The following is a 22,500-nucleotide window of genomic DNA, read 5'->3' as shown; positions in this document are numbered from 1 at the left end:
TGTACACTTTTGTTCCATTACATGGGGTGGCGAAAGCCACATCACTATGGCTAGGCTTATAAATGCCCCAGGGCAGATAGCCTAGTGCCAAACTATGAAACTGGCATTTGCAATGTCGACATTGCGGAACCGGCATCTCAGTACAGTGCGGAATGGAAAGATTTCCATTCCTGGACTATAGTGCGATCTCAGAGTTGGTATATTTAAGTTACGGGGGGTGTGGGGGGGGGTTGCCCTCTTGCTAGCAATGTGTTAGACATTTGTAGCGTTTTTATTTTTTTTGGATGTTCAGAATTCCGAATGTCGATCATATGGTCTTAGCCATATGAATGTCGACATTTTGGCGTTTTGATCATCCAATGGTAACCCGAAGATATATATATATATATATATATATATATATATATATATATATATATATGTCTACAATCAAAATGTGGAAAAGCCATTAGATGAAAATGGGTTGGCCAAACGTGTGTTCTAACAGTGCCCATAGTGTGGAACTGAAAACATATGACTTCATATTAGTGAAAGTGACTACTCATTTACTAATATAAAGTTGACGCTTTGAATTGAGATTGCGGTACAGTGCAGATTGGGAAATGTTCCTTTTTCCTCACTGTAATGTGATCTTAGAGTTGGTGTATATAATATACAGCGGGTGTGGGGGTGCAATTTGTGGAGTATTGCAGTGGTGTAACTTGTCAGGCGACCCTGGAAAGATTGTTGTTGATACTTTCTGGCTGGATCTGTGTTTGCAGTTGGTTTTCTTCAGTCCTGTAATAGCTTTGTTGCTGCAAGAGACTGTTTCATATCTACTTAGCTATGACACATCTGCCGCATGTGTTTACAACAGGGTCTTCATTTAATTTATACTAATTTTAAAAAGGTGCATGTTTTTCCTTTTTTATATATTGCACATGGGTGGACACAGTGGTATAGCAGTTAGCATTGCTACTTCACTGAACTTGGTTCTCCAGTTTGTTTCTCAGCTGGGGTGCCTTCTCTGCAGAGCCTACATATCCTCTCTGTGATCACATTAATTTATTTATTTATTTATTTATTTTACATTTGTTAACCGGGAAAACCCAGCTGGACCAGGTTCATTTTCAGTGGAGGCCCAGGGTGAAAAACTGCACAATTAGGAAGGCATTTATACAATGACAGATATATATATATATATTTATACAATTTGAGATATGCATACAAAACAGGTAGTAGTGAAAAATGTATTTACAAATAGAGTTATTCTTTACTTTGTTAACTATAGTTAAACTTGCAGTGAAAGACTAAGGTACAGTTTTAAGAAATAGTACAAGTGTTCAGTGAAATGGTTTAGACATATTTTTCAGAGTTTGTTCCTGGATTCTAATGGATGTCCTAGTGTCCTCCAACATCCCAAATATGTGCTATAGGTGAACTGGTGGGCCTCTATTTATTAGGTGAATGCGTAAATATATATGTGTGTGTGTGTCTGAGTTTGCATGTGTGCATATGTGCTGTGATGCGTTAGCACCCCATATAGGATAAGCTTTTATACATTGCAGTCCCTGAGTGCTGGTATAGGTTCCATCTCACCCATGACATTGCATTGGTTTTAGGCAGTAAACAGATAATGAAGGAATAAAATTATTATTTCTTATAATGTAAACTGTAGTAGTCAAGTTCTACTGGTGTTATATATGAAATGCCAGTTCGGCCATGTGTGCTTCTTGTAATTGACAAGAAGCCAAATAGAAACTTGTACCTCTTTCTTAACTCAAGACAGAGCTAATCTGAATATTTGCATTCTGTGGCGAATCCAGTGAGATAGTGATTCATGTATATAATGAAACAAAAAGTGGCAGCGTTTTAAAGAAGTATTTTTATATATGTTTAATTTCCTAGGAGCGTTTATATTTTGTTATGGAATATATCAACGGTGGAGACCTCATGTATCATATTCAGCAGTGCGGCCGATTCAAAGAGCCTCATGCAGTGTAAGTTTTCTTAATTACATGATGCTGTTTAACATGCAATATGTTTCGTTTATTACATGACGTCTGTTTTAAAATGTTACTTATTTCCTACTTTGGATATTGGCAGTTCAGCCCTGTACTGTACACTGAAACAATATCAGTTTTAAATGAACAGTGACTTTTTTTTTTTTTTACAATGTGCATATTTATGTGTTTATGCACGATTACACAGATGGGCTTCTGCCTGCAACCTCCTTTGGTTTTGAATAACACCACTGATGAAAAAATGGCCCCCTGTTGTTAGAACTGATTTATCGTTTAAAATGCAACTCAAACTATGATGGGTGTGAGGATGGAAGCTTTTCATAGTTGCCTCAATAGGTTGAACTTCTTAAGAGGTTTGTTTTGAACTGCAAGAGCAAAATGCTTGACATTCTGAATAAATGCCAGAAATGAAAGCTAGTTTTTGAATGCTCCTTTGGACAGCTTACAAGATCATGCCCTCCTCTTTATTTATTCATTTATTTATTTTGTAGCTTAGCACAGGCAAATTATTTTAGCTGTGTCCTCTATTATTTACTGATGTGTCTGCAAATATAGAGATATTTATTTGTGGTCAGTTGTGATAAATTTAGAAATGAACTAAGTTCTGTGTACAGGAACTAAATTAGTTGTCAAAACATTCTTCTTATCAAAGATATTGTTTTGGTTACAACAGTATAATCACATATTTGCTCACTAGTATAAAAAAAACGTTGTGAGTAGGAGTTTCCTTAGAATCTGTACCATTTGTTCTAATCATGAAAATGTGTTCAAGGTGACTTGTGTATATAGCTGCAAATATTTTATTGTTGAAGATAACCATGGTGGATACCAAGGCTCATTAAGCCCAAATCTGCATATGGTGATTGGACTTTATCTTACAGCCAATGCACACACATTCTTCTGCAGGGTCTATGTTCAGCAACCAAAAAGAAATACCTTCTAATTATCAAATGTAAAACATTGAAACGTAACATTACCAAATGCATTTAACTTTGAAAAGTCATACATCGAATGGCCATAATTGGCCAATATCGCAAACACAACCAACCAATGTGGGGCATTTCACCCCCATACCCAGCCTCTCACCCCTCCTCTACATATACCAACTTTGAGATTACACTACATTGGGGAAAAGGGAACATTTAAAATGTTTCCTTCACTTACCTCATGCATCGCGTTACTTCTTGGTTGTTGGCCAACATGGATTTTGATACAATCATATTGGTACCGGCGATGCAGTAACTTCGATGTATCCTTGTTATTGTATATCCTGCCTCCAGTTAATTAACTAACTGTTGTTTTCTCCTTGTCCATGTTGCTGAGTGGGGTATCTGAGTGTCACCCAGTGGAGTTCCCATTTACAAGAGTGTTAGATAAAGCATATGCTTGTCTTCTGGTCTTTGCATTTGGGGGACCATTAGGTGCAGACTTATGTAAGATGTCTTTTGTTGCTTTTGGTGTGTGCTTTAGTGATTGCTGATGAGCACTGTTGTCACTAAGTGGCTGTGGAGGTCTTTGAGATTTGGGAAGGTTTCTTTTAAGCACCTCAGTATAACATATTCTCTGTGTGTGGTGAATGGTATGTGTAAGGGATGTAGTGTTGGGTATTCCTGTTATCCTCATTTTTATGTGAGATTTTTGCCTCTAAGGAAGTTGTGTATTCACTTCTCTTGCATACTGTGTTATTTTCTGTAATTAACTTCTGAGAACATGAGACAATTTCTGTACTGCCTTAGGATACCCAAATCTACGAAGCTGGCCACAGAGACATTTGGATATTGCAGATCCATGTTGTCTGGTCCTGTAATAGGGCTGTTTGTTTAGGATTAAAATGAAAATGGAATATTCTGAGAGATGGCAATCTTGGACTTCATGTATATAAGTCTGGATTTTGGCAATTCAGTCTCAAGGTTTAATTTCGGCAAGTCTTTTGGGTTTCTAATTCCATGATGGGAATGGAGCCCATTCCTAAGTCGAAGTATGATTAAAGTTCATGAAATTAGTATCATTTCAGTCTTTGATGTTAACCAGAAGCACTCTTTGCAGCACCCACAATGTGCCCAGAACTGACTCCTTCTGCAATTCATATCAATTTACATGTATCAGTATATCTAAATAAGACTGTAAATTCTTTTTTTATAAGACCCATTGCTCCTACTGCTGTTGGAACTGTCTAGATATCCTTCTTCCACATTGCCCTTGTTTCTGCCTGAAAATCCTGGTATTTTATGACTCTGTGCCTCTCTGTACATAAAACACTATAATCCCTGGGTGTAGAAATGTCAATGATACTTTTGTCTTCTTTTCATGGGTTACTATATCTGGTTTTCTCACATTTATTTTTTGAACCGTTGGCAATGGGTGGTCACCTGTGATATAAACTTAATCATTCTCTGTAATGCTTTGTGGTTCATGTTTCCAGTGTTTCTCAGCTACTTCAATATTGTAATATTTGCATAATCCCCAATGCAAAAGTCTTGCCATATTATTATGCCTTTCAGTATACAGACCCCCTGCCATTAGAGTATCTCAGCTAGCAACAAGATGTGTGACTGTTTCCAGTTCTGTTTTATACAACCTGCATTTGTCTGTTTCTCCGACATGATCAATGGGCTTTGTAAACCAGCATGTATGCAGTCCACTATCCTAGCCTGCCAATGTTAATTAACCATCTGTCTTTTAGTTTAAATTCACCTCTCCTTAACCATTCCTGCGTCAGATCCCGAATGACATGAGGTTGTTCAAGGAATTTTCTGTACTTGCAATTATATTTATGCCTTTTCACATTTCTTGCCTTCTCATCTGATACTTCATCTTATATTCTTTCTTTTTGTTTTTGGCACATTCAGTTGTTGCCTAATTTTTATCTACTGGTTTGATTTCTATTCCCCCTTGACACCAATATGCTTCTGCTAAACTGCACAGGGACATGATCTTAGACTTGTTCTCCTCATGTTTTAAAACTTTCACTATATTTGGATCTTGTGAGGTCAGCAGGTATATATATGCAGTCCTACAATTGTAGATCTATACATGTAATCAATTTCAAGGAGGCCTGTACTTCCTTCAGAATGGGGAATATATAATATTGGTATACACTGATTTTTATAAGTCATTTGATACACATGAAGCATTTTTCTTGTTTTCCTGACCAACTGATCCAATACCTTTTGGAGTCAGTCAGTTACCCCAAAACTGTAAGGTAGAACAGGAAGAATAAATTAGTTTATAACTTAGACTTTGTTCCTTGATATCAGGGCTGCTTTCAATATGCATTTTAGTTTTCTAAAATATCCCTTACTAAGTTTTGTTCACAGTTGGGTTTTATTGCCAGTTGTTCATCAGTTCCCAAATATTTATAGATTCCCTCCTATTGAAGTTTGTTTATATCACATTCTTGTCTCAGACTGATATTTTCTTGGTGCTGTAGCTTTCCTGCTTTAAAGGTTGCTTTTGGACATTTATCAAAACCAAACGACATTCTTATATCATCTGAGAAAGTTCTGGCTGCTTGCAGTTGTACTTTCAGCTAGTCATCTGATGAACCATGTAGTTCAAAACCATCCACAAAAAGAAGATGAGAAGTCTTTATACTTTGTTGTTGTCTGGGAGCCAAATTGTAACCATGAGCTAATCTGTTATATATACAGTTTAATGGATTAAGGGCTAGACAAAAGAGCAGCAGTGACAAAAAGTCACCCTGGAATACCCCCCTTTGAATTTTTATCCCTAGGATAATAATTTGTCCTTTATCATGCATTAGGTGCAGAGTAGTTTGACACTGTTTCATTGTCACTTTAATGTAATTGATTAATGTAGAGTGCATTTTTATACATCTGTAAGCACCCCTTTATCCGTGAATGTGGGATGCTGTCAAATGCTTTTTTATAATCTATCCATACCATACTTAGATTCTTCCCATTTTTATAATTTTCCACTATGACTTTGTTTAACAACAAATGATCCTTTGTTCCATATGGCTTTTTTGTGTTATTATTTTTGGTCTATTGCCATGATTGTATTTTCTTCTAAATTACTATAAAATCTGTCGGCATCAATTCCAGTGTTAAGTTTACACGTTGTTGGAAGGCAAGGTAGGTTTTAGGATAGCTTTCCATTAAGGAGCCTTTCTTAATTTTGTTTCAGTTTCTTTGGCCATCACCTCATCTGATTTCATATCCTGTACGTATAAGCGTATTACTTTTTCTTTTACTTTTTCTATCCACTCAACATCTTTGCTATGTTCCACAGGGTCTTCATAGATATTTCTCCAAAATATGTCTATTTCTTTTTTTTTGGTGGTGTTTCTATTCCTTTTGTTTTGTTTCCCAGTTCTCTATAAAACATGTTGGATAATCAATGAATTGCTTATTTTGTATTTTTTCTTTATATTTATCTGCACATCTTCTACTTTATTTGCAATAGTGCGTGATTGTTCGTGGTATGTTCTAATACAGCACATTACTTTTATCATGCCTATCTTTCTAAGGATTTGTGCTGATCTGTTCCTTCTTTTATACTATTCTAACAGTGACGCTTCTTGAATTAATTATTTTATAGTTTTCTCTGTCTGATACTTCCATGATGGCATTTGATTTCTTCCTGACCTTTCCGTTATTTGACCTGTATTTTTGTGGTAAGGCTTTATCTGCTATTAATTTAGCTGCACAGTAATATATCCTATTTACTTCTGTTATATCATTTGGATTTCTGTTAATAGTCTTGATTACTGTGTTCATTTATTTTATCAGACTTTTAACATTTTGGATCTGAATTGACTTTCTGTAATCTGTTTCTTTCATCAATGCTAATATATCTCGCCATCTCTGTTAAATCTAACAATTCTTCCTTTAGATTTTTTTTTCTTCTAAACTGAGGTCACATTCTTTTTTCTCTATTTCCTGGGAGCATTCCACAGAAAATTCCAAAACATCTTCCTGTGACATGTTCTTTTCAGCTGCATCCTGTGCCATCTGTTAGCCTTTCATAAGGTAACTCACTGGCCTATCACTCCATAACATTGACTGCATCAGAGTTGTTGCCATTTCCTGATGTTCTTTGTGTTTCACTGTTGCAGTCATTACACTTGGGTTATCTGCCTGCTGGTAGCCCTCAGTCAACCCGAATACCAGAGCCTTAATATTTCTGCATCAGTTGCTGTCACTCCAGGACTGATGTCAGGTCATCAGGGGTATAAAAACAGGCAGCCAACACCATTACATCAGTCTTTCTTGCTGAGGAGCCAGAAACAGTTTGTAGTTTCGCACGAATGCCAGTCGGCTGCTACCTGAGTTTTCGTTTCTGAATTGAATCATCTTGAAGTCTTCTAAAGCTAAGTACCCCACTGGGGATCCTTTTTTCTTGCTCTAACCGATGTCAAACAAAGTTAACAATCGTCTCGCCTGTGGAAAGCAAATACAACACCAAGATTTCCATTCTTATTGCGTCACCTGTTTAGGCCCAGACCACGACATTCCTCTCTGTCAGTTTTGTGCTTTCTTCAACACCTGAACTATTCGTTTTGGGCCCTTATTGTCACTAAATACTTTTGCTCTCGATCTCCATATTCTGAAATGGCTTCGGTAAGCCATCCGACTACCGATCTTCCTTAAAAACGTAAGGATAAAGACAGAGACAGACTGCACAGGTCTAAAACTGCTGACGATGCTCCCGTTACGCTAGTCACCAGTTTGCTGGTACTCAGTGAGGCACTTTTGCAGCCCCTGATGCCCACTTTGATGGATTTGTAGGCTGCTACCGAGACCTGTTTGGAGTCCGGTACTTCTTTGACTATGGAACTTGCGGATGTCGCTTCCTTGGATGGGTCTGGAGATGCTGAGCAGGCACTGGCTTCTGAGGAAGTTCTTCGCATTACCAAAACTCGACACAAACCAACAACTTCTTTTGCATCTTCAGTTATGTCTAAAACTACCGAGTTTCTAAGACCAAGTGTATGAGCTACACCTAAAAAAACGAACCAGTCTCAAGCACCTGCTTCCTTGCCAAAATCTCAAATGCTTAAAATGGCAGAAGACTTGATCATGCTGATTAAGGGAAGCCAGCCTTCCCCTGCTAAGAGAAAAAAGGACTTGCCCTCAGCAGCTTTAACTGACCAAGAGTCCGCCGAGTCTGACGTTTTTGAATATGAAGACATGCCGTTATCTGCTTATGAGGATTCAGATGCAGAGGAATACATTCTCTCTGCTTCCCCTCCAGAGGATTTTTCTTTTGGTGAAACCCTTCATACTTTGAGAACATTTCCACTGGGAATGCCAGGATTATCCTCAGTCCAAAAAGAGACTTAGAGAATTTTTAGATCTGCCACAACATAGACCCTTAGCTATCCTTCCTGTTCTGGATGTTGTGGATGATGTCCTTATGGAAGCCAGACTGACTCCTAATACTTTACCCCCTGCTCCAAGGAAACCAGACAGGTACTACAGAGTTCCTGACTCTCTCAAATTTCTTTTCAAAAATCCTACTGCTGACCCAGAGGTCATTTCCCAAGGGCCTAAAGGAGGTATAAAGGCAACTACAGCTAAGAATCCTACCCCTTCGGACAGGGATTCCCAAGCTTTAGACAGATGGGTTAAAAAAGTGTACACCTCTGCAACTCTAGCCATTAGGTCATTGAATTTCCAGTTTCACATGCTGAAATACCAGCAACATATTATGGAACTTATTAGGCAAAAATTGTCTACCTTTACAGACTGTGCAGAAAATAAAGAATGACAGAGCTTATGCATTCTGCAAGCCAAGTCAGCAAGCATACCTTGCAATGTAGGTTTGATGCCCTAGAAGCATCTTGCAGGGCAGCAGTCACTGGTTCTGTACTGAGAAGGCATGCTTGGCTTAATGAACAGACCTTGCCAGACCATGCCCAATCAAAATTACTAGACGCCCCTTTGAATAAAGACAATTTGTTTGGCACCAAAGCAGAAGATGGAACAAAAAGCTAAGACTATGCAGACAGTCAAAGATTTTTTGCAGGTGCAGCCTCCAAGATTCAGTAGGCATTGGCCCTCGAAACACTGGTCCTTTCCAGCCCCCTTAAGGCCATCTCAAACTAGACCCAGGGGAAACAGATCCCCCAGATTACAGTCTCAGGGTATGGAGAGATCTAAGCAATTGAGTACCTCCACTTCTAAAACAGGGAGTGCTAAGCCACTCCCTTACATAAAGAATTCACAATGACTTGTCAACTCCACTCCTCACCTCTGCCCAATTGTTCGTGCCCCTAGGAGGAAAACTTGCCCACCATGCAGAAAACTGGACCTCCATCACCAAAGACCAATGGGTCCTCAACATTGTATCCCAGGGGTACTTCCACACACTGCCAACCCCAAAAGGGTTCCCAGACCTTCCTCCAAACCATTGGGCAGAAGCACAAAACCAAGTTCAATCCCTGCTCTTCAGCCTGTTCCTGCAGAACAGATAGGTCAAGGGTTTTATTCTAGACTTTTCGTGTTACCCAGAAAAGAGGGCACTTGGCGCCCAATCCTCAATCTTTTCCATTTTAAACACCTTCCTGGTGGTACCAAAATTCAAAAGGTTCACCCTTCAGCAGCTTCTGCCGATGCTGTCCAAAGAGGCCTGGCTAGTCACCCTAGACCTAAAAGAAGCCTATCTGCACATCCCTATCAGGGACTCATGCAGGAAATATCTATGTTTCAGGGCAGGATCTATACATTATCAGTTCCTTTTAGCTTATTCACTGCTCCAAGAGTTTTCACAAAATGCCTGGCTCCAGCCATTGCCTATTGCAGACAGAGAAATATTCAAATTTACCCCTACTTGGACGATTGAATGATTCAGACAGACAGTCAGGAAAAGCTGATGCAGCACCTGACATTTGTAAAGAACCTTCTAACCTCCTTGGGGTACATGATCAACGAAAAGAAATCAAAACTAGTACTCAGTCAAAAGATTGTATTCCTAGGAGCAAACTTGGACACAGCCTCCCAGATGGCATTTCTTACTTCAGAAAAACAAGTCTATTTAACAGACTAGTTCACTCAAATGGCCACCAGAACCCAGCTATCTGCAAGGAAAATCCTGCAGGCTCTACGGTTCATGGTCACTTGCATTCTACTAATTCAATATGCCAGACTGCATATGAAGAAACTTCAATGGTACATTAAAGTCTTTGGTGCCAACATTCTCAGGACCTGGAAACCACCATACCTATCATACCTTGTCTAAGGACAGAGTTTATTTGGTGGGCAGCAGCATGCAACCACAACAAGGAGCTTCCCTTTACACAACCCCACATTGCCCAGACTATGCCTGGGAGGCACATCTGGGAGACAATTGCATTCAGGGCCACTGGACCCCAAGTCAAATTCATTTGCACATCAACCAAAAAGAGATGCTAACTGTTTAACATGCTCTGACAGCTTTCAGATCCCTTCTGTCACCTGGACCCCTGCTAATAAAAACAGACAACACCACTGTTATGTGGTACATCAACAAGTGGGGGGAACCCACTCTGCAGGCTAGCCATGACACTGTGGAACACGGCATTGGACATACAGATCCATCTGCAAGCTCAATTCCTGCCAGGCAAACAAAACTCTCTGGCAGATGACTTAAGCAGAAATCTCCTAGATCCACACGAGTGGCAATTAAATCCCAGCACTTTCAGCCTGTTAACCCAGAAATGGGGGATACCAGAGGTAGACCTTTTTGCCTCCCCCTACAATCACCAGATCAGCAAATTTTGCAACAGGACACCACACAGCAGAGCAAGGAAAGTGGATGCCCTATCCTTCCTTTGGGTAAACCTCTCAATTTATGCCTTTCCCCCTCTGCCTCTTCTTTCAAAAATACTACTCAAGATAAGACAGGACAGACCAAGGGCAATCCTGATTGCTCCAGACTGGCTACACCAGCACTGGTAGACACTACTGTGCAGCCTGTCACCAGTGCCACCATGGCATCTACCTCAGATCCCAACCCTCCTCACTCAGCAGGAAGGACAGATCCTGCATCCGCACCTGCAAACCCTGAACCTTGCAGCCTGGCTTATTCCTTGATTTCTCCCCCAATGACCAGCCTAAGCAAGCAGGTACTGGATGTCATTCTGGAAGCCAGAAGACACAGTATAAGAAAATCCTATGCTGATAGGTTCATAGGTTGGTACTAGGCTATCGGCCCTAGGGCCTGTACAAGCCTAGCCATAACAATTCCCTGGCTATTTCTTCTCACAGTATGATAAGTGGAAAAGGTATTGTTCCTGGATTCAATCTAAAGGAGCAGACACGGCTCTGCCCTCCTTACCTCTAATCCTGGTTTACCTCGCAGATCTACTCCACAGAGGCCTTTCCTTCTCTTCCATTAAGATCCATGCCTTTGCTATGTAGGCTCATTACAACACTGATACACGTCTCTTCTCTCACCCTCTCATCAAACAATTCCTGAGAGGGGCAAACAACTTAAGGTCACCAAGGAGAGCACCCACCCCTGCTTGGGACCTTAACTTTGTACTGGAAAATCTCACACTCCCCCCTTTTGAGCCTGCAGCATCAACAGAGTTAAAATTCCTCTCTTGGAAAACAGCCTTGCTTCTGGCCATCACTTCAGCTAGAAGAGTGTCTGAGCTAGCAAGTGCTTATGGCTGTGGAACCCTTCTTTATTTTTCATGCTGACAGGTTCTCCCTCAGAACTAACCCTATTTTTTTTCCTAAAGTGGTGTCCAGTGTAGATCTCAACCAATCTAGCCATTTTCCAACCTTCATTCCCAATCCTCAAAATAAAGGGGGAAGGATCCTGCACTCTATAGAAGTGCACAGACAGCTCAGATTCTACCTTGACAGGACTAAGCCATTCAGAAAATCTGACCAGCTACTACTCAGTTTTGCAGCTGGGGCAGGGGGCAAGGCCATATCTAAACAAACTATTTCCAAATGGATAGCACACATTCTCCATTTCTGTTACAAACACCATGGGAAACCATCCCCTCGAGGGTCAGAACTCATTCCGCCAGGGCAACCTCTACCTGTACAGCATTCCTCAGGAGAGTTCCTACCAGAGACATCCTGATTTTGGATTTTGTAACATTCTGAAAGCTGCTACCTGGAGTTCTGTTCATACCTTCACCAAGCATTACCACCTGCTTATCATTTCCAAATCCAGGGCAGGTTTTGCTACAACAGTCCCGCAGTGCATACTAGCCAGCTCCAACCCTTCTTGACTGCCTCCACCCATTCTTCAGCTTTGGGAATTAACCCAAGTGGGATGACTGCAATAGTGAAACATGAAGAACATAGTACAGTTGTGTACACTTACCATAAATGTAGATGTTTGAGAGTGTTCACTGTTGCAGTCCTGGTTTCCCACCCTCCAGCCCCCATCTCTCTGTTTCTCTCTCTCTCTCCTTCACTAAATGTATTACTCACCCCTTATAGGGCTATTGGTATTTACATTTTACTGGTGGTGTTTTTTCCACCATAACTTAGCTCCCTATTTGGGGGCTCCTGACATTTGGGGCAAGAAAACTGATGTAATGGCATTGGCTGCCTGTTTCTATACCCCTGACGAACTGACATCAGTCCTGGAGTGACAGAAACTGAAGCAGAAATATTAAGTCTCTGGTATTCGGGCCGACTGAGGGCTACCTGCAGGCAGATAACCCAAGTGTGATGACTGCAACAGTGAATAAACTCAAACATCTACATTTATGGTAAGTGTGGACAACTGTACTTTCCTTCCCTTGCTATACAATTCCAACTGAACTTCTGTACTAGTTTCCTACTGAAGGTTCCAGAGCATCTTCAGCAAGTGATCAGATGTTTCCTTTCCACCTGTTTCCCCTTAATTTGGAGACTTGCTGTTCCCTCATACTGTTATGTTACCATAGTTGGATTTTCTACTTTAAATCCTTCACTTTGCTGGTAATCTGCAACTTCAGTTTCCATATGTTCTTCGTGTTTCACTGTTGCAGTCATCACACTTGGGTTATCCTGCCAGGAGTAGCCCTCAGTCTTTCCGAATACCAGAGGCTTAGTATTTCTGTGCAGGTTGCTGTCACTCCAGGACTGACATCAGGTCGTCAGTGGTATAAAATCAGGCAGCCCACACCATTACATCAGTCTTTTTTGCCGTGGAGACCAAAGCAGAAGCAGTTCGCATGAATGTCGGTCGGCCGCTACCTGAGTTTTTCATTTCCAAAGTTGAAGTTGAAGTCTTCTGAAGCTAAGTACCCCATTGGGGACCCTTTTTTCTTGCTCTAACCGATGTCAGAAAAAGTTAACAATTGTCTCACCTGTGGAAAGCAAATACCACACCTAGATTTCCTGTGTCACCTGTTTAGGCCCAGACCACGACGTCCCTCACTGGCGGTTTTGTGCTTTGTTCAATGCCAGAACTATACGTCGTCGGGTCCTTATCGTAGCTAAATAATTTACCTCTTGATCTCCATATTCCGAAATGGCTTTGGTAAGCCATCTGACTACCGATCTTCTAAAAAAACGTAAGGATAAAGACAGAGACAGAACGCACAGGTCCAAAACTGCCGCTGACGCTTCTGTTAAGCTAGTCGCCAGTTCACCTGTACTCAGTGAGGCTCTTTCACAGCCCCTAATGCCCACTTCTATCGATTCTTAGGCTGCTACCGAGACCCGTTCAGAGTTCGGTATGCCGCGAGACTCTTCTTTGACTAAGGATGTTGCGGATGTCTCTACCTTGGATGGGTCCGGAGCCGCTATGCAGGCACTGGCTTCTAAGGAAGTTCTTCGCACTACCGATATTCGACACAAACTGATGACTTATTTTGCATCTTCAGTTCTTTCTAAAACTACCAAGTTTTTAAGGCCCTGAGTACAAACTATGCCTAAAAAAACAATGACCCAAGCTCAAATGCCTGCTTCCATGCCTCAACTGCTTACAATGGAGGAAGACCTTATCATGCTTGTTAGGGGAAGCCAGCCTACCCCTTCTAAAAGAAGAAGAGACTTACCCCCACCAGCTTTATCTGACCAAGAGTCCGATGACCCTGAGGTTTCTGAATATGAAGACATGCCCTTGTCTGCTTATGAGGATTCAGATGCAGAGGAATCCATTCCGTCTGCCTCTCCTCCAGAGGATTTTTCTTTTGGTGAAACCCTACATACTTTGAGAGAACATTTCCATTGGGAATGTGAGGATTATCCTCAATCCAAAAAGTGGCTCAGGGAATTTTTAGATTTGCCACAGCACAGACCCTTAGCTATTCCTCCTGTCCTGGATGTTGTGGATGATGTTTTCATGGAATCCAATTTAACTCCTGACACCCTACCACCTGCTCCCAGGAAACCTGACAGGTATTACAGAGTCCCTGACTCACACAAAATTTATTTTCAAAAATTCTACTACGGACCCAGAGGTCATCTCCCAGGGACCTAAAGGAATAAAAGCAACCACAGATAATAATCCCACCCCTTCAGACAGGGATTCCCGAACTTTAAACAGATGGGGTAAAAAAAGTATACACCTCTGCAACTCTTGCAATTAGAGCACTAAATTGTCAGTTCCACATGTTGAAATACCAGCAACATACAATGGAACTCCTTAAACAAAAATCATCTATTTTCCAGCTTGTGCAGAAAATAAAGCGTTACAAGAGCTTATGCATTCTGCAAACCAAGTTACTAAGCACACCTTGCAATGTGGCTTTGATACCCTAGAAGCATCCTGCAGGGCAGCAGTCACAGGTTCTGTACTTAGAAGGCATGCTTGGCTTAAGGAATAGACCTTGCCAGACCATGTCAAATCAAAATTATTGGACGCACCATTGAACAAAGACAATTTGTCTGGCATCAAGGCAGAAGAGGTTTTAAAAAGATGGAATAAAAAGCTAAATCCATGCAGACAATTAAAGACTTTTTGCACGTCCAGCCTCAGAGATTCAGTAGGCATTTCCCCTCCAAGTACTGGTCCTTTCCAGCCCCCTCAAGGCTCAGACTAGACCTAGGGGAAGTAGACCCCCCACTCCCCGACAGCAGTCCCAGGGAATACAGAGATCTAAGCAATGGAGTACCCCCACTTCAAAAACAGGGAGTGCTAAGCCACCCCCTTATGGAAAGAACTCACAATGACGTTTCAACTCCACCCCTTACCTCTGCCCACCTGCTTGTGCCCCTAGGAGGAAAACTTGCCTCCCATGTAAAAAACTGGGCCTCCATCACCAACAACTGATGGATCCTCAACATAGTGTCTCAGGGGTACAAATTTTATTTCCACACACTGCCACCCCCAAAAGGGTTCCCAGATCTTCCTCCAAACCTGTGGGCAGAGGCCCAAAACCAAGTTCATTCCCTGCTCTCCATGAGGGCAATACAGCCTGTTCCTGCAGACCAAATAGACCAAGGTTTCTATTCTAGTCCTTTCCTGGTACCCAGGAAAGAGGGCACCTGGCGCCCAATCTTACATTTATCAATTTTAAATACCTTCCTGGTGATACTAAAATTCAAAATGCTCACCCTCCAGCAGCTTCTTCCTATGCTATCCAAAGATGCTTGGCTAGCCAACCTAGACCTAAAAGAGGCCCATCTGCATATCCCAATCAGGAATTCTTGCAGGAAATATCTACATTTCAGGGCAGGTTCTATGCAGTTTCAGTTCTTTGCACTTCTCTTTGGCTTTTCCACTGCTCCCAGAGTTTTCACAAAATGCCTGGCTCCTGCAATTGCTTTTCGCAGAAAAAGAAATATTCAAATTTACCCCTACTTGGATGACTGCCTGATTCAGGCAGACAATCAGGAAAAGCTGTTACAGCACCTTACCTTTGTAAAGGACCTACTGACCTCACTGGGGTACACTATAAACGAAAAGAAATCCAAACTAGTCCCCACTCAAAAAATTGTATTCCTGGGAGCAAGCCTGGACGTGGCATCCCAGATGGCATTCCTTACTCCAGAAAAACAAGCCTATCTGACAGGCTACTTCTCTCAACTAGCCACCAGAACCCAGTTATCCGCAAGTAAAATTCTGCAAGCTCTAGGGTTCATGGCCTCCTACATTCTACTCATTCCATATGCCAGGCTGCATATGAGGAAACTACAGTGGTACCTATAAAGCCTTTGTTGTCAACACTCTCAGGACCTGAAAACTATCATATCTATGATACCTTGTCTAAGAAAAGATTTTCTTTGGTGGGCAGCAGCATGCAACCACAACAAGGGCCTTCCCTTTTCAGAACCCCACACCTCCCAGACCCTAACCACAGACGCATCAGACTATGCCTGGGGTGCGCACTTGGACGACAGGTGCATTCAGGGCCACTGGAGCCCAAATCAAATACATCTGCACATCAACTAAAAAGAGATGCTAGCTGTTCAGCATGCTGTGACAGCTTTCAGATCCCTCTAATAATTAAAACAGACAGCACCGCAGTGATGTGGTACATCAACAAGCAGGGAGGAACTCACTCTTACCCACTCTGCAGGCTAGCCATGACCCTTTGGCACACAGCTTCAGCTATGCAAATTCACCTGCTAGCACAATTCCTGCCGGGCAACCAAAACTCTCTGGCAGACAACATAAGCAGAAATCTCCTAGACCCACACAAGTGGCAATTAAACCGCAGCACCTTCAGCCTTGTACCCCAGAGGTGGGCCTATTCGCCTCCCACAACAACTACCAGATCAGCAAATTCTGCACCAGGGAACCTCACAACAAGGCCTGGAAAGTGGATGCTTTATCTTTCCAATGGATAAACCTCTCGATCTATACATTTCCCTCTCTACCTCTTCTTACAAGGGTACTACTCAAAATAAGGGAGGAAAAATCAAGAGCAATCCTGATTGCCCCAGATTGGCCACACCAATACTGGTACCTACTACTGCGCAGTCTGTCACCGCTGCCTCTATAGCACCTTCCTCAGATCCCAACTCTCCTGACCCAGAAGAATAGAGAATTCTCGCATCCAAAATTGCAGACCCTAAACCTGGTAGCTTGGCTTATTCCCTGACCTCTCCTCCAGTGACCAGCCTAAGCAAGCAAATCCTGGACATTATACGTGAGGTCAGATGTCCCAGCACTAGAAAATTTTATGCTGACAAGTGGAAAAGGTATTGCACCTGGATCCAGGCTAAAGGAGCTGAACCAGCACAGCCCAACCTTCCTCTCATCCTGATTTACCTAGCAAACCTACTTCACAGGAGCCTATCCTTCTCTTCCATTAAGATCCATGCCTCTGCCATCTCTGCTCATTACAGCACAGAGCCACCTCTCTTTTCTCACCTTCTCATCAAACAGCTACTAAGAGGAGCTAACAACTTAAGGCCACCCAGAAGAGCTCCTACTCCAGCTGGGGACCTTAACTTTGTGTTGGAAAAGTTCATGCTAACCCCCTTTGAGCCTGCCATTTCAGCAGAGTTAAAATTCCTCTCTTGGAAAACAACCTTGCTTTTGACCATCACTTCAGCTAGAAGAGTGTCTGAGCTACAACAATTTTCATGCTGACAAGGTCTCTCTCAGGACTAACACAACTTTCATGACTAAAGTGGTGTCCAGTGTGGCTCTCAACCAATCTATTCATTTGCCCACCTTTTTCCCTAAGCCTCAAAATAAGGGGGAAAGGATCCTGCACTCTTTAGATGTGCACAGACAGCTCAGATTCTACCTGGATAGGACTAAGCCCTTTAGGAAAACTGACCAGTTACTAGTCAGCTTTGCAACAGGGGCAGAGGGCAAGGCCATATCCAAACAAACCATCTCGAAATGGATAGCACACAAATTGATACTGATTTATAGACTGCATTTTATATAGCATTTATCATGGACTGAAGTAGGTTAACAAATAAGATAGCTGGGTGCACAAGTCCCAAGAAAAAAGTGTCTGATCCTTCCTGGTAGGTGCACTGGTGCCAGAAGTGGAAAAATGACAGTGTAGAATCCTCTAGATATGGAAATATTCCTACAATGTGGTTAGGCCAGGCTCGGTGAGAGGACTGACCCCCTATTGTAGAAGGAAGTTATAGTCCAAAAATCTCTGCACACTGTATCCATTTCTGTTACAAGCACCATGGGAAACCACTCCCACAGGAGGTCAGGACACATTTCATAAGGGCAACCTCCACCTCTGCAGCTTTCCTCAGAGGAGCCCCTACCAGGGGCATTCTGGAGGCTGCAACATGGAGTTCTGTTCATACCTTCACCAAGCATTACTACCTGCCTATCATTTACAAACCAAGGGCAGGCTTTGCAACCGCAGTCTTGCAGGGCATACTAGCCATCCCCAACTCTTCTTGACTGCCTCCACCCTTTACTTCAGTTTTGGGAATCAACCCAAGTGTGATGACTGCAGCAGTGAAACACGAAGAACATAGTACAGTTGTGTACACTTACCATAAATGTAGATGTTTGAGTGTATTCACTGTTGCAGTCCAGGTTTACCACCCTCCATCCCCGTTGTCTCTCTCACTCTGTCTCTTCCTCACTCACTACAGGGATTTTTCGTATTTACTTTCTACTGGTGGTGTTCTTCCACCATAACCTAGCTCCCTATTTGGGGGCTCTTGACATTTGGGGCAAGAAAAACTGATGTAATGGCATCGGCTGCCTGATTTTATACCACTGACAACCTGACATCAGTCCTGGAGTGACAGCAACCGACACAGAAATACTAAGCCTGTGGTATTTGGGCCGACTGAGGGCTACCCCTGGCAGGATAACCAAAGTGTGATGACTGCAACAGTGAGTACACTGGAACATCTACGTTTACGGTAAGTGTACACAACTGTACAGTGTGATGACTGCAACAGTGAGTACACTGGAACATCTACGTTTACGGTAAGTGTACACAACTGTACAGTGTGATGACTGCAACAGTGAGTACACTGGAATGTCTGCATTTACGGTAAGTGTACACAACTACTTTCTTTAACATCTGCATTAATGATGCTCTTTTCTTCTTTCCCAGTTTTTTCTTGTTTTCTGTATTGTGTAATCATCCATATCTGGAAGCATTTGCCTGTATTTCTCTTCAAATATCTTTAGTGCTGTTTTTTTGTATTGATTAGTTTTGCGTTCTCCTTTGTATAAATATTGCATCATATTAAATCTTTTTTTTTCTTTCCTATATCCATATTTCTAATTCAGATGTCTCCTGCTCCACCTGTTTCTCCTTACTTTGGAGATTCATGTTTCCATCATGCTGTGACATAACCTGTGTTTCACTTTACAGGTATTCCATAACATCAACTTCTATTTGTTTAACTTCTGCTTTAATAATCTTCTGTTCTATGTTCCCCCTTTGTGATCATATTTTTCTGTTGTGAAATTATCCATAGCTTGGATGCCTTTCCTTCATTTTTCTTCAAATATCTTTGGAGATGCTTTCTTTGTATTCATTAGTTTGACTTTCTCCTTTGCATAAATATTATACCATATCAGGTTTGTCTTTCTTTCCAATGTCCATGTTCCTTTTTTTTATAACTTTAAAAAATCTCAAGGTTTTGTCTTAATATTTTCACACTTCCTCAGTTGTTTTTCCTAACATCCCAAGGTACGTGGTCTATATAGGGTTTTTCAGTTGTATTAATGAACACAAGTTTGCATTTTTAGCTTTTGACAATTTTTCTAGTGCAAGTACTTTTACTTCCTCTAATTTCTGTCTTAATCTTTTTGAATATCTTCTACATGGAAATTCTGGGCTTCTTGCATAATAGTAACTATATATAGGTTCATACTAGACTATCTGCCCTAGGGCATTTATAAGCCTAGCCAGAGTGTGTTTGGCTTTTGCCACCCCTTGGAATGAGTTTACTGCGCCCTTTTTAAGGTTAGTTTACTGTGCCTCTGTCTAGCAGTGACACCGTAGTGACCCCCGGGGTAAACCTACGATCTCCCATCCACTCATCAAGATTCTTCTTGAAGAGAGTCAGTGAGGGGCTCTGCCTAACATGGACTGGGATTCTGTTCCGGAGTGAGGGGAGCCTCTGGGTTATGAATCTGTCCCTCCAGCATGTCCTATTTATTTCTGTGGTGAGGTTCAATTCTCTCGTAGCGCTAAGGGATTTGGATTTTCTGAGATGGAGCATGTCCATTAATTCCGGGTTGGACATGGCTTTGTACGTCAGGCATAGATCACCTCTGAGTAGGCGGTATGCAACTGAGTAGAGCTGGGGTTTCATTAGCCGAGCAGCATATGGCATCTGTTTGAGTCCCTTGATCGTCTTTGTGAGGTACTTTTGGGGTCTTTCTAGTTGCTGCAGGTGTCGGGTAAGGTACATCCAAAATGGGGCATTGTACTCAATTATGGGCCTGATGAGGGAAGAGTAAAGGGGCACAATGACCTCCCTTGATCTAGATGTGAATCCTTTCATGATAAGGTGGGCTATATAGAAGGTCTTTCTAACCACTTTGGCAATGTGATTGTCAAAGGAGAGGTTACTATCAACTTGGGTCCCTAGGTCCCTAATTACTTCTTGCGTACTTAATTGATTACCACCTATGTGGTAATTTGTGGGCACTTTGTTTTTCCCAAAGGATATGACTATACACTTTTTGGCATTTAGTTTAAGGCCATGGCTCTGGCACCAGTTATCCGTTTCTATGAGACCCTTTTGGAGGATGCTTGTGTTAGCTGGAGAGTCAATTATGGCGCCCAGTTTGCAGTCATCCACGAACTTGGTCAGCCACAGTCCTCCCGTGTTAGCCTGTACCTCAGAAAAATATATACTGAGTAAGAGAGGTCCCAGGACTGAGCCCTGTGGGATGCCACTTGTGACTGGTTTAGAGTCTGACATGGCTCCAGCAATTCTGACCATGTGGCTTCTGTCCTTGAGCCAGTTTGCAACCCATCTTATGACATAGGGGTTTATATTCAAGCTGGGAGCTTGTCTATGATGCCCGAGTGGGGTATTGTGTCGAAGGCTTTGGCAAGGTCCAGGTAGGCTGTGTGAACTACCTTACCCTCATCAATGGCCTTGGTGACTGTTTCAAAGAAGTCGACCAGGTTCAAGAGGCAGGATCTGCCCTTAACAAAGCCGAATTGGGTAGGATCCAGTGTCTGTAGTTCCCCAATGTCTTTGTTTATGAGTTCCATAATGATCCTCTCCATAGCTTTGCAGACCAGGCTAGTCAGGCTTATGGGGCGGTAGTTTCCAGGGTCCGTAAAAGCACCTCCTTTGTGGAGTGGGACCACTGTTGCTGTATGCCATTCTCTGGGTACATATCCTGTAGTAAGGCTGAGATTGAACAGCAGCCTTATGTGTGGGTTCAGCTACTCTTGGAGTTCATGTAGCATGCAGCCCAGAATACCGTCTGGTCCCATTGATGCTGTGTTTTTTGCTTTGGAGAGGGCGGCTCTCACCTGGGCATCTGAGATGTCAGGGAGGCAACACTCTGCTGGGATAGATATTTGTCCCTTTGGGGGAGAAGTTTGCACTGAACCTGTCTGCCAGGAGGTTGGCAATGTCTGTGGGTTCAGTGTATTTTTTGTCATTTTGGACTAACTCTAAGCATATCTGGGAGTTGCCAGCCAGGTTTCTAACATAACTAAAGAAATCCTTATGATTATCTTTAGTGTCTTATGCAGTTTTTCTCTCAAAGCTGGCCTTGGATGATTTTATGAGTGATCATAGTTTTTTGCTAGTACTGATCAGAGATGCGTTCCCATTTAGAGATTTTGCTCTATCATGTAGTAGCTTCCTCCTTCTGTTGTATAGCTTATTTATGGCTGGGGTCCACCAGACAGGACGCCTGCCTTTGGGGGAATGGGTCTTGGTTTTATTTGGGATTGCATGATCCATGCATTCCTGAAGGTGTCCATAGAATGCGTTTATAAAGGATTCAGCAGATTGGGCTGTAGTTTCCACTGGCCCGGGGGCCTTGAAGGATTCCACTTCGGTTTTAATGTGTGAAGTCGGCTTTTGAGAAGTTCTTCACTGTGGTCTTCTGTGCTGGGGGTGGGGGCGGGATGTGGATTTCCAGTGAGATTAATTTACGGTCCGATCTTACCAATGAGGGGTATACGTCTGGTATGGAACATTGTGTCCCCATGTTTGTGATGATCAGGTCTAGTATGTTTTCCCCTCTTGTGGGAGTGGTGACTAGTTGTTCCATAGCATTTGAGTTTATGAATTCTAGGAACCTTTGGGCTAGGGTGTCGGGGCTTGAGTAATGCTCCAAGTCTATGTTTGGGTAGTTGAAGTCCCCCAATATGATGGTGTTTGGAGAGACCTTCATATTCTCCAGTGTCTTCAGAAAGGCCGAGTGGGGTTCCTGAGTTTGAGATGATGGTCTGTAGCATGCTACAAACTAGAAAGCAGCTTTGCCCACTGTTAGTTGCACATGGATGGTCTGCAATGCTTCTTGCAATGCCACTAACTTGGAGGTGTGGGTATCCTTGATGAAAATGGATACTCCCCCCTCCTTTTGTGGTTCGGTCCACATTTTGGGGCCGAAAAGCATGATATGAGGTATAACCTGGTAGTGCTGGGGTGCTCTCGGGAGCCTTGAACCAGGTTTCTGTCACTGCACAGACATCGGCGTTCTCCATACTGAGGAGGGCTTT

At 42.3% G+C, this 22,500-nt stretch overlaps 1 protein-coding gene across 1 annotated transcript in view; it reads left to right on the top strand.

Annotated features, from left to right (window-relative positions):
- Window positions 1-22,500, top strand: part of PRKCB (protein kinase C beta) — a 2,112,091-nt gene that overhangs the window by 1,700,180 nt on the left and 389,411 nt on the right. Inside the window, exon 11 of the mRNA XM_044089400.1 lies at window positions 1,888-1,979. Within this exon, the coding sequence (XP_043945335.1) occupies window positions 1,888-1,979 (92 nt within the window). The remainder of the gene's footprint in view (window positions 1-1,887; window positions 1,980-22,500) is intronic.

The sequence above is a fragment of the Protopterus annectens genome, chromosome 12.part0 (assembly GCF_019279795.1).
Source record: "Protopterus annectens isolate FY-2018-M chromosome 12.part0, PAN1.0, whole genome shotgun sequence".
Classification (NCBI taxonomy): Eukaryota; Metazoa; Chordata; order Ceratodontiformes; family Protopteridae; genus Protopterus; species Protopterus annectens.
Note: the sequence above shows the minus strand (reverse complement) of the source record. Positions and strands in the feature narration are given on the sequence as shown.